This window comes from Desmodus rotundus, chromosome 12 (genome assembly GCF_022682495.2).
Source record: "Desmodus rotundus isolate HL8 chromosome 12, HLdesRot8A.1, whole genome shotgun sequence".
NCBI lineage: Eukaryota > Metazoa > Chordata > Mammalia > Chiroptera > Phyllostomidae > Desmodus > Desmodus rotundus.
In genome coordinates, this window is record NC_071398.1 from 19,145,033 (window position 1) to 19,157,834 (window position 12,802).

Here is a 12,802-nt window from a genome sequence, read left to right on the forward strand (position 1 = left end):
GCTTACTGTTGTTACGAATCCTGGAGCTATCTCCCTGTCTTAAATTGGGCTTCTCATCATTCCCATCTTCTGTGTCACTAAGTCTCTCAATTAAATCCCCTGTTTCGAGATATTTTTGTTTTCCTGCTCAGACTTCCCATGATATAGTAGTTTTGTGTTATTTCCACAAAATGCATGTTTTCCAGACATGCTGTAAAACACGCATTCAGTGAGCTACTTCAAATTTTTCCAATAAATCCCTTTTCTGTTTGTTAGCCAGAGTTGGTTGCTGTTGTTTACAATGGAGAACCTGACGGCTGCAATGAAAAAGGATGCAACTGTATTTGTGGTCACATTGGGTTTGTTGAATCTAAATCTCTGGTAGATCTCCTGACAAGTATCCATTCTAAAAAATACACAGGGGACTGTCATGCCCAGACTGGGTTGGGGACCACTATTTCAGTTAATATGATTGTCAATAGACATGGTAGAGCAATGGATATAGTTTGAGACTTTGGAGTCAGTCAAAAACCCAGCATATACTCTTGGTGTTGCTACTTTTTGAGTCAATATTCAGTTAGAAATAATATCTCACAGGAAATAGTTTTAAAAACATCATATTCTTGCCCTGGCCAGTGTGGCTCTCTTGGTTGGAGAGTCATCCCGTAGCTGCAAGTTGTGGGTTTGATTCCCAGTCAGGGCACATGCCGAGGTTGTGGGTTCGATCCCCAGTCTGGACGAGTATGATTGAAGCTTCTCTCTTCCCTGTGACGTTTCTTTCTCTCCCTTCCTTTCTCTTTAAAAGCAAGAGAAAAAAATGTCCACAGGCGAGGATTTAAAAAATCCTATTCTTTTCATTGAAATAATGATTTAACTAATGTTTAAATTTATAAATGGTTAAGTTCATATAAATTGTAAGATAAAACTTTATGTGTCTGTTGCTGCCATTAGAATACGAACTTCTCAAATGCAAGGGTTGTATCTAACTCTTCATTTGTATGTCCCTGGCATCTAGCAAGGTATCTAAAATAAGTAAGTGCTCAATAAATGTGTATAGGATGCCTAACCAACAATATATCACAAAGGCAAAGAAAGCTTCAACTATAAACCTCTACAATAATTTAAAATAAAAAGCGTGCTCCAAGTACTATAAAATAGGCAGAATGTCTTTTACACTAGTATAAGGAGCCGCAAAGTGCTATAAAATATATAGAGAACATAAACAATTGCTCTTCAACTTTATTACAGATTTGACCTAACACTCTAGTAGGTGCCAGAATCACTTTGACTATTAAAGTAGAATTAACTTCAGAAAGTGAAGTAGAAAGATTTAAGAAGCAATTTAAAAATCTAAAACCTCAGGTTAGGAACCAGTTAATAAAAAGCTTTATCGGAAGAAAAATGTTAATATTATATTTAATATTTGATTTAATAGAGTCAGTACTTAGTCTTCTGCTAAAATATTGAGTCATTTGGATGGAATAGTTTTAGTTCTTTAGAGCAGTTTGTAGTGGATTAAATAAAAATCTTTCAAAATCCCTTAAAATCTTTCTCATGGCTCATGATTTTTCACAAACTCAAATTTTCTCCCTAATCAAGTGTTTGGTATTAATGAGGATGTGATATCAAAACCAAATACTTTGGTAAAAAGAGCCAGCCTTATACTCTTGACAAACAATATTTTTACTTCATTGTAAGAGCATTTTCTGGTAGTTGGTATTTTCTAGCCTGTTCAGCCTGTCCGCTTTTAGTAAAATGAGTAGGAAATTGAATTATAGACAATGTCTGAGCACCAGAACTTACACTCTACCCAATTAACGTCTGATTTATTGAGAGAGCTTAGGCACCTCTAAGTAGCAATGGCTATCCCAGGTGATTTTCTACATAGTGAAGAAACTTAGTGTAATATAAAGCCAACCATTACCACAACAGGAGAGTATCTGTTACCTCTGTATGGAATTTGGATTTCTGGAGTTCTAGAGAAGGGTCACCTTTTTTTTTTTTTTCTCTTCATAGAAAATTAGCTTAGGTTCTGCAATGTAATACTACCCAAATCATTTCAAAACTGTTTTTGTTTTGCTACCAAGACATATTTGAAAAGAAAATGAAACCAATTTCATTTCAGTACGGGAAGAAAAATATTAGGAACTAGGGAGGCAAAGATAGAAGAAAATATTACAATAGATTATGTTGTTCCCAAACCAGGAAACTGGGTCGAGTTCTCGACATTTTAGATTCTTATTGAGGCCACAAGGAAGGAAGAAACTTTTCTGAGACTGGGAGACTCAACCTCATTTCACATGAAGCAGAAATTCTTGAGATACGGAAAGTCTGTTCCTCTTCTGTTCCACCAAGGTGTTATAAACAGGAATTTATGATGGCAGATGTTTTTCTTTCCCTCTGAAAGCTGATTGTAATTCAATCTGACAGCCCCTTCTGAGAGACTGCTGTGAGTAAAGAACTGTGCAAGGTGTGGTGAGAGACACAAAGACGAATCTAACCAGGTTGCTTTCACCTTCAGGGGGCACACAGAAAGAACTTGAACTTGAAGTCTTGCTTCCATCCAACCTCCACCACTACCTAGTTGGGTAACTTTGGGACAGTTGCCTGCCCTTTTGGAGCATCTTTTTTTCTCATGTCTAAAATGCAAACAACAGTATCTACTTTCTCAAGGGTTTGGGGGAATTAGAGGGATGGACATGTGTAAAGGGCCCCGTGTAGTACCCAGCACAGAGTATGCACTCGTGAAATTTTGTTTGCTTTCCCTTTCCTTTCATCTCCAGAGTCTCTAACTATTGAGAGATGCGTGAAAACTACCTAAAATACAAGGTGAACTGAAGTAAGAAGTAAAAAAGACAGTTGTAGCCTCTGAGAGGAAGGCAACATTTTCATCAAGAGGGAGAATTAGGGAAGATTCTATTTCAGAGGTGATTTTGAATCTGGTCTGTGATAGGTGACTTTGGAAGGAGTATGGAATGTCTGGGGGGGGGGGGGCAGAGTCTGGTTGGAAGGGAGAGGAGCTGGCAGTGCTAGGGGAGGTTATGGGTGAAGAGACTCAAGTCCTCCCATCCCACCCCACCCCAGCCTAGCTTGTAATGTGACAGGTGTTTAATGAGAATGCAAAACTGCTTGGGAGCAGAGTGTGTGGGCTCAAATGCCTAGGACTTTGAACTTCAGGGCATAGATTATGAGGACCACGGAAGGTGTTTGAACAAGAGATTGATGTGTTATGGCCCATGAGACTTTTTGACAAAATCTCTAGAGCAGTGTAAAGGATTGAGAGGATAATTATAAAAATTTGGACTCATCTAAATGCCCAAGATTACCCCCAGGCTCATCTTCCATGTAGGGGCTGCCAGTGAGGGAGATAAAAATAGCAGCAACAACAATAGTAAACCCTTGCTTAGCACTTCCTGTGTGCCAGGCATTACTGTCAGCACTTTACTCATATCAACTTCTGCTACTCTGTAGGGTTCTGTGAAGTAGGTGCTGTCATTACCCTCATTTTACAGGTGAGGACACTGAAGTTTCCATGACTTGTCCAAGGTCATGGCAGAATGGGGTTTTGAAGTTACTCCATTGACTCCAGCCAGGGTGCCTCTCTACAGCAATGTCTGGGGTCCATGGGAGGACTGGTGCTGTAGGTGTGGGAAAAGGACAAATATCGAAATGGAAAAATACAGAAAGGATGGGGCGATTCAGATGGAGACACCAGAGAAAATAAACGACTGCCTGTGGGAGGAGGCAGGCGAGGTCCCGCATTAATAACGCCAGGAGTGCCGCCCACATAGAAGCAGCTTAGACTTTCTGAAATTAAGTTCATTGTCTATGGGAAGATTTAAGGAATGTTTCTTTCTTTCTTTCTTTTTTTAAGACTTTATTTATTTACTTTTAGAGAAAGAAGAGAGGGAGAAAGAGGGAGAGAAACATTGACCGGTTGCCACTCGTACACCCCCACCTGGGGCCCTGGTCCGCAACTCAGGCCTGCGCCCTAACTGGGAATCGAACCAGCGGCTTTTCGGTTCACAGGCTGGCACTCAATCCACTGAGCCACACCAGCCAGGGCAGGGATATTTCTGATACAAGTAAATAATCAGAAATAGCTTAGCTTGCCAGACACATTGTACAATGCATTACTTCGAAAAACAAGCAATTTTAAAAGGTGAAATGGAGCATGAAAATAATTTAGTGGACTGGGTTTCCTATTTTGAAGGAAGAACTCTGTAAATTATTTAAGGTACTTCATGATCGGTTCCAGCTTCTCTCTTATTCCTCCCTTCCAGGGCGATTAAACAAAACTATTTCCAAATCCACTCTGCCTTCCCGTCGTGTCTACATGCCCAAATTCCATGTTAAAGACACAGAACTTGTCCCGAGTTTGCTTTTGCAAGTGCTTTCCGCCCATCTCCAGCTCGCCCTCCCCCAGGAGGCTGACCTATATGGCAGAGGGCAACAGGCTCCTGTCCTTTGGCTTCTGGTTGGGTTCAGGCAGCGGCGGGCCCAGCAGGTAGGCAGCAAGTTCAGGACACATTTCCCCCTAGAGTCTTCCCTGTGAAGCCACCTGGGCTGTCTGGCTGTCTTGACTAAAGCTCCTTGCTCTTCCTAAGGTAGATTTCTCTCAGGACTCTTGTGGGTTTTAAAACCACTCTTTGTCCTTGGCTCTTTGGGCCTAGAGGTGGTAACAGCTCTGCTGCTAAAAACCTTGGGTGATTGAATCATCTCTTGTAGTTCCCCTATATCCCTTCCCCTCCTTTAAATAGATGCTTTGTTAAACTGCCCTCAAATTATCCTTATGTGATTGTGTTATCACTTTCCTTTGGGACTCTGATATATTTTTTCCATTATGAAGCCCTTTCTTCTCTGAACTTTCACAAAACTTGATTTTTAGTCCTTTGACGGTACTGTTCTTTTCCTGATCACATTATTTGCATAGATGTTATAAATCTGTGCCTTACTGAAATCACTCAGTGAATCTCAATGGATGTTAAAAAATGGCGGAATGGCAAGGACACAAACAAGAGTATTATTGCATCATTTCAGTTTCTTTTAAACTTGCTCATTTATTACTGTTATTTTAACATTAAAGCTTAAGTTCTTTCACATTAGGGGGAAAGTCTACTTTACTCAGGAGTCGAATTATGGTGTCAGGACTGGGCCATCTACAGATGTAGCACTCACGTGTCTGCTCCCCCTCCCTCACACTGGCCAGGAATATGTCCTGACGCTGTGTCTCATGCGCATTGCAGGCCCTTCTCTGTAGAGCCGTCTGTTGGAACTCTTAGTGTGGGAGAGTCCGTGCAGCTGGAAGTGAATTTCGAGCCACAGACCGTGGGCAATCACAGCAAACGGCTTATTGTGTATTACGACACAGGTATGCACTATTCTTTATTAAAAGTTCTATGTGAAGAAAAGTCGGATGGAAAACATGATGAAGCAAAGTAGGAAATGGTTATTTTGGCTGCTTTAGAGTAAACTAAGAGCCACAAGGTAAAGAACAAAAGAATGTTGAGGCCGATATAAATCCCACCTGACTGGTTTCTCCAGCGCTTTAAAAGCCTGAGAAATAAAGGGCTCAGGAAGGAACCTATTCCCAGATGTCACATTAGTAGACTGAGGTTATTTATATGTAAATGGCTGGAAGGTAACTTAATACCCCATGTGTTTTCCATTTGATTTACTGCTGCATTTACCTAACATTTCGAAAATGTAAACCCCATTTCAGAACGGTCTTGTGTGTACTCGCTAGCCCATGTTTTGATAAGTGTTTCATTAACACTTAACTGAAAATATTTTAGAATTTCCATTTTTACCTCTTCTTTGACCCAGTGGGCTGCTTAGCAGTGTGTTCAAACATTTGGGAATTTTCTGGTTTTCTTTTTTAAAAAATTGTTTTCTAGTTGACTCCCACCAGTGATAGAAAACGAATCCTATATGACTTCTGTTCTTGAAATTAGTTGAGACTTATATTATGGTTCAGAATATGTTCCATTTTGGTAAAGGAGCCCCAGACACTTGAAAAGGATACAAGTTCCATGAATAGTAGGTCAAGTTTGTTAATCATGTTGTTCAATCTCTCTCTCTACTAATTTTTTCCCCCTTGTTTTATTAGTTACTGGAAAATGTTATTAAAATCCACAACTGTGATGGTAGATTTGGTATTTCTCTTTTTTGGTGCTATCAATTTTCATTTTATATATTTTGAGGCTGTGATGCTTGGTGTATACACATTTAAAATTATTATAACTTCCTGTTGAGTTAACTGTCTTATCATTATGAAATGTCTCTAATTGTTCGTAAGGTTTCTGACATTAAAATCTACTTGATCTGATATTTGTATAATACAGCAGCTTCCTTTTGCTTAGTGTGTAGATAGTATATTGTGTTCGTGCTTTTTCTTTCAACTTTTCTGTGTCCTCTTATTTAAAGTATAACATTTGGAAGCATCACCAGGTTGTTTTTTTATTTAGTCTGAGAATCTTTGTCTTTTAATTGTACAATTCAGTCCTTTCATGTTGAATGCAATTACTGATTTGGCTGGAATCTTCTGTTTGACTGTGAAGTAATTCTTACCACTGTGGGGAAGTTATTAGCTGAATTTCAACAAAAGCCTTTGTGTTATTAGTGTTGATATTAGATAAAAGTGAAAAAAATATGAGTGTTAATAAATTCAGTTTCCTACATTTCTTCCCTCTGGATCTTTATGTCTTTGTGAGGTATCATTTTGTTTTCAATATGTTTTGTGTTTATTTATGTTTTGTTTATGTCAGCCCCCAAATTAAGTATTGGAAAAAACGTGGCCTTAGAATTACCTTTGGATCACTGTATCACCAGGTTCTGAACCAGGTGTTTATAAAAGAATGAAGCGCAGTCAATCTTTTTGTTTTCATCAATGTAATTAACTGTTGGTAAATATATTAAGTAAATTATCTTTAAATATTATTTATCTTTATTGTATCCTTTTTAATATTTTGGGTTGTATTTTTAACACTCTTGACATATGAGTACTCTAGTATATGCATATAATTTATAAGGAAACAAGTCTACATATGTTGGGTGTATAATTTCAAAAAACTTATTCGAGTTTTGAGACCAACAGGTTTTAGAGGTGTGCGTAGAGCAACAGAATTAAAACTTGAGACGTGACTTCAGTAATAATGTCATCCAGTCCTTCAGTTTTACAAATGAAAAAACTGAAGCCCTGAGAAGTGACTTGGCTTGCTCAAGGTCATGTAACTAGTCAGAAGACCATCTAGAACGCAGACTCAGCTCCTGCCAGTGCTTTGTCCACCTAGGGGATCATCTCCCTCATCTCTTTAAAATGCCATTTGCATTTTTGCTCCCTTAATCCTCTGACTTTGAAATGCAGCTGCATTCTCCCAGTGGCTCCGGATCTGGATTCTTATGTAAGTATTTGGATTGATACCACACTTACATTTACACTCCTGTGCTAAAGTAGGTGAATACTTGTGTATTAAAAGTTAATCATCCATGGAGAAGTTGATTTCCATACCCTGAGGTTCTGGTGTCAACTTTGGTTAATGGATAAAGTCGTTTTCTAAAGATTGCAGACAGAGGTAAACTATCTTGTAGCAATTTTCCTTACATAAAATAAACTGCTGATAAGAACATGCTTTCATCTTTATTACGGGTTATTAATGACCAGAACCCAGAGCCAACCCTTCACGAGAGGAAAACATAATGACTGCCTAACACCATTACGCAGCTTTTCCACGCAGCCATGATCATCGGCTTCTCATCTCCCTAAATAAGCATCTGATTGAACTTTCTGCAGCTGTTCGAAGCACGCACTGATTTGAGAAGGGCAGTTTACCATGGGCTTTTCTTCATACTCCCTCAGTCAGTGTTCCGCCAGGAGGGGCGTTGATGCTCCTCTGCGGGAAGCGCTCAATCAGGTTTCTAAAGCAGTTGTGTTTACGCCGTGTCCTCCGCTGGATGTCATCCTGATCACATGCAACCCGGAGACTTTGCTTTTTCAACAACCAGGGTTGGAACCAGTGTTCAGGCAATTAAAAGGAGATTGGGTATAAATTTCACCGATATCTAATACTGTATCAACACGTTCCTGAGCTAGAACTCTCCCTCCTTTCTAGCTGTGTTTCCCTTCAGTAGTGGAATCAAGTTTGTTTAGGCAATTGATTTTACCCTGGAGGTGATTTACTTACCTTTTTATTTACCTTTATTTACCTTTACCTTACTTACCTTTTTACTTACCTTTCAGTTCTTTCTCAGGGTAGAGAAAGAACTGAAGTGACTTTATACCTGTGAGAAAGAAGTCCTCCAGAAAAGGTTAATACAATTACTCAAGACTACATTGGTAACAACAAAACAAAACAGATAATGAATAAACTAGTTCTGTCATTTCAATAAAACTGAGAAGTAAAAATATTATTTGACTATTAAGAGATAAAGAGATGGCTAATTGCTTAAGTTTTGACTTTTTCTACTGGGTATTGAGAAACAATGGACCTAAGAGTTCCAAGAGATACCAGTATTCTGAACAGGCTTTAAAAAGAAATATTCTTACGGAAGCTTTGGTTGCTTGAATGAGCACTAGAAGTGGGAGCGCGGCGGTGTTTCCCATCTGTGCCTGGTCAGGCTGCTGTCAGCTCAGAGATGACCTAAACCACTGGCGATCATCAGGATATAGAGCCGATGCATTTTAAATTCATTTAAATGCTAATTCAGCATTTTAGAAAGTATGATGTCTCTTACTGAAGCAGAAATATTTCAATTCAGGTGTTGGCAAGTAGGCTTTTCCCCCAAAGGTATGATGATGTATTATTATTAAATATATAAGAAATAATATTAGTATTCACAGGGAAGCTTTATGGTCATTTACATACTTTACTCTAATGAACCATAAATAAATTCTTTTTTCCCTCTAAAAGCCAATAAAGGAATACCAAAATATAATGTAGCAAGTAACTGAGAGGGTTATTATCATATCTTGCAGTTGAAACTGCTCACTGGTAATGGCTGAATATACCTCTGTGGACTTACCTGCATGAACTTTGTTTCAATTATGTGATTATTATATTAGAAATGTGTGCTGTTGTAGTTAGAAACTCTAACAAAACATAGTTATTGTAGAAGAAGCAAATGTTTTAACATGGCTTAGAAGTGATGCGAATATTCCTTGATCTAGTTTCCTCCCCCACCCCCTTTGGTTCTTATTCCGTAGCTTAAGGTAGGGAGTAGCGGAAGTTAGGACATACAGATGGTTAGGGATTGTTTAGGGAAGTGGAGCGAGAGTTTCATAAATTGCACAGGAAGCACTCTCAAGTCGTTAGATGTTAGTATTTAAAGGGACATTAGAAGACATCTCTTTAACTCTCTTTACTGTAGAGATCAGAAACTGAGGCCCGAAGACATTTAATGACCGTATGTCTAATTAAAGCTGGAACTTGAACCCAGGCCCCTGGCAGCATCTGAGACCAGCGCCTTTTCTGTAATCCTACGCTGCCTTCCATGCAGATTAGACAAACCGATGTTGGCATTGCCACTGACGTGCTGGGTGAGCTCAGTCAAGTCCCATAATTTGTTTCCTGAACCCTTCAAAGGAAGAGCACTTCCAAAGAAGTTTGATTCAGCAATTCACTTAACTGGTGAATCTGACCCTACTGAGACCAAGAGATGATAAATACTCTATCCATCAACTTGTTAGTTCTGTAGAGAATCTAGAGCCATACTCATATGTGTATATACATATTTTATTTTTTTACTGTCCTCTGCTGTCCGCAAGTACTGAAACCACAGCATGAAATGTATTGTGTATATAGCTGGCTTCACATTTTTTGGTAAAATTAGTTTTGTTCATATTTGCTTTTGCTAGATTGATAGTAGTAAAACTGGCAAGAGGTAATGAGACCTTCCAAAAAATATCTTTACTAGCACATAATAAATGACGGTGTCTAATCTCATCCACAACGATTGCAGCATTCCACCCCAGAAGCCCGAAAGAAACCATTGCAGGGGCAGGCACTCCAAGGACACAGAAATGCTGAGGCACAACAACCTTATCCATTCTCGCAGGCTAACACCTCCATCCTATCATTCTTCTAAGCAGCTGGGGGCTGGGGACCCTTTTTAAGATTGTCTTCATGAAGGAGGGTATAAAAAGCAAGTACTTCAACAGCTGCATGGAAAAGACAAAAGTTATTGTTTCCTTTGTGGATCTGGTGATTTTTGGAAATAGTGGTAAAAAATGAATATTAGATGGTTCTTGAAAAAAAATGTAGTGGCTCTTGCTGTATTTCTGGGAAGGAACAGTTTTGCAGCAAGCAACTCAAATTGATGACGTAAGTCTCTCTAACACCCTAGATTTATGTGAACCTTGTAAACCCTTGGATCTTTTCTTTGATTTGTTTTTTAAACAATGAAATACAGGGTGGGCAAAAGTAGGCTTATAGTTGGGTATGTAAAACACAGGTTATTATTATTTATTCTTGTATTCTTGTATAGTTGGGTATGCAAAACACAGGTATGTGTTATTATTTTTTCTTGTATTATATATTTTTCCATACAAACAGCTGTAAACCTAATTCTGCCCACCCCTGTATTTCAAATAACCACAAAAGCACAGATACTGATATAAACAACACCTGCTATACTTAGCACATCTCAACATTTTGCCATACACATTTCTTTCAGATGTTTTATTTTAAAGTGAAATGATTATAGATTTGAAGTCACCTTGTTACTCTTTCCTGATCTAATTTCCATTCTTAATCACCAGAGGAGCTGTACTGAGTGCATTTTTATGCTGTTCCAACATATTTACTTATCCATAAACAATATATACTATTGTCTGGAGTCATTTTAAACTTCGTGTAAATGGTATCATACTGTATGTACCATTTCCTAACTTGACTTTTTGTTCAACCTTGTTTTAAAGATTTAACCATATAGATACATATAGCTCGGATTCATTTTAGCTAGTTCAATATAGTGCAGCATGTGAACTGTAATTTATTTATTTACCTATTGAATATCAGGATGTTCCTAGTTTCTTTGCTATTACAAACAGTGCTGCAGGGAGTTGTATATGTCTTCCTGTGTAACTGTGTGAGATTGTCCCCAAAGATAAATGTCTAGAAGTACAATTGGTTAAGTTATAGAGCAAATTAATCTTGAGCTTTACTGGATTCTAAATTGATTAATCAAGTGGTCGTGCCAATGTGTATTTCTATCAGCTGTCTATGAGAATTCTTGTTTTTCCACATCCTTGCCAATATACTGCTAAAACAACATTATCAAACTGTTTGATTTTTGTTAATCTGATAGTTATGAAATGGTATTTTTATATTACTCTCATTACTAATGCAATCTAGAAGCTTTACAGTTTTCCTGAGGCCCTATAATCCCTTTGTACATTGAAGTATTGCAGAAGCAATGTATTCATATATTGAAAAATTAGAGCAATATTTAAAAGTATATGTTGAAAGTGTTATTTCCCCCTACCTTATTCACCCCAACGTGCTCTTATTTTATTGGTTCCTTGCATAACCTTTCTGTGTTATGTTTTTGCAAATGGATGCAAACGTGAACGCATACTTACATTCCCCACTTATACAAAATAACATGCTATATAAATTGCTCTAAACCTTGCTTTTTCTACGTAGTGACATATGCTGGAGATCTGTCCATATCACAGTGCGCTATTCCATGCCTGCACAGTGTTCCACCTTGAGGTGTAGCACAAGTTATTTAACTGGCCTTCTACTGATGGGTGCACTTGGGCTGTTTCCACTCTATTGTATTAAGAACAATGCTGTAATGAATACCTTTGATCTTGTTGACTCATTACAGGATAACTTCCTAGAAGTGGGCCAGAAGATTAGTGGTTTTATAGTGTTAATAGACCTTTTGATCTGTGTTACCAAATTGACGCCATGAAGAACGGTACCATTTTGTAGTCCCGCAGCAGTGTGTGAGAGAGCCCTTTGTCTTGACAACAAATTGTGTTCTCAGATTCTTGTTTTGTTTGGCCAATTTGATGGGAGGAAATATATAAATATATCATTAGTTGTATTTCTTTTACTATGAGTGAAGTTGAGCATCTGATAATACGTGTAGGGGACCTTTGTATTTCCTTTTTCTCAATTCTATCCCATTCTTCTATTGGATCGTCTTAATGATTTCTAAGAGCTATTCATATATTTGGGGATTTAATCCCTTTGTATCAGGCACAGCTGCAAATATTTACCCAGGTTTCCTTTTGTTCTTGCATATGAATATTTGTGCCATGCAGATTTTTTTCATTTTTATGTAATCACTCTTCTAATCTTTTTTAGATGGATCTGGATTTTGAGTCAAAGTTAGAAAAATATCCCTCTAAAGTTATCAAAAGTGTTCATACATATTGTTCTACTTTTAAGGTTTCATATTGAACATTTAAATATTTGATTCATTTGGCTTTTATTCTGAGACTGTTTTCCACATGGCTGCTAAGTTGTCCCAATAGCCTTTTTCTTTTTCACAAAGGTTATCATTACACCAATAGTTTGAGATGCTGTCTTTATAATATAATAAATTTCAATATGTATTTGGGTCTGTTTTGATTTTTTATTCCATTCCACCCCTTATTCTGTCTCTTCATGCTCTTTATACTATGTTTTAATTCAGTTCTTATTTTATTGAATTTTTAAATTAAAAAATGTGTTTTGAATTTTGTTAGAATCTTTTCAGCATGAGTGGAGAATAAATAAGTTTCCCCTTGGACCTATTCCATATTAACAGATATTTTAATAGTGAGCCATCTTCGCATTCCTAAAGCAAACTCTATTTGGTTGCAAAGTATCAT

The 12,802-nt window shown here is 37.8% G+C and overlaps 1 protein-coding gene across 16 annotated transcripts in view; it reads left to right on the forward strand.

Annotated features, from left to right (window-relative positions):
- HYDIN (HYDIN axonemal central pair apparatus protein) overlaps nt 1-12,802 on the forward strand; it is a 338,541-nt gene that overhangs the window by 73,219 nt on the left and 252,520 nt on the right. For all 16 annotated transcript variants that reach the window (XR_008425734.1, XR_008425735.1, XR_008425736.1 and 13 more), the window contains one exon: nt 5,226-5,350. Coding sequence is in view for 13 of the 16 variants with exons in the window: in XM_053915141.1 (XP_053771116.1) it covers nt 5,226-5,350 (125 nt within the window). In the remaining 3 variants the exon portion in view is untranslated. The remainder of the gene's footprint in view (nt 1-5,225; nt 5,351-12,802) is intronic.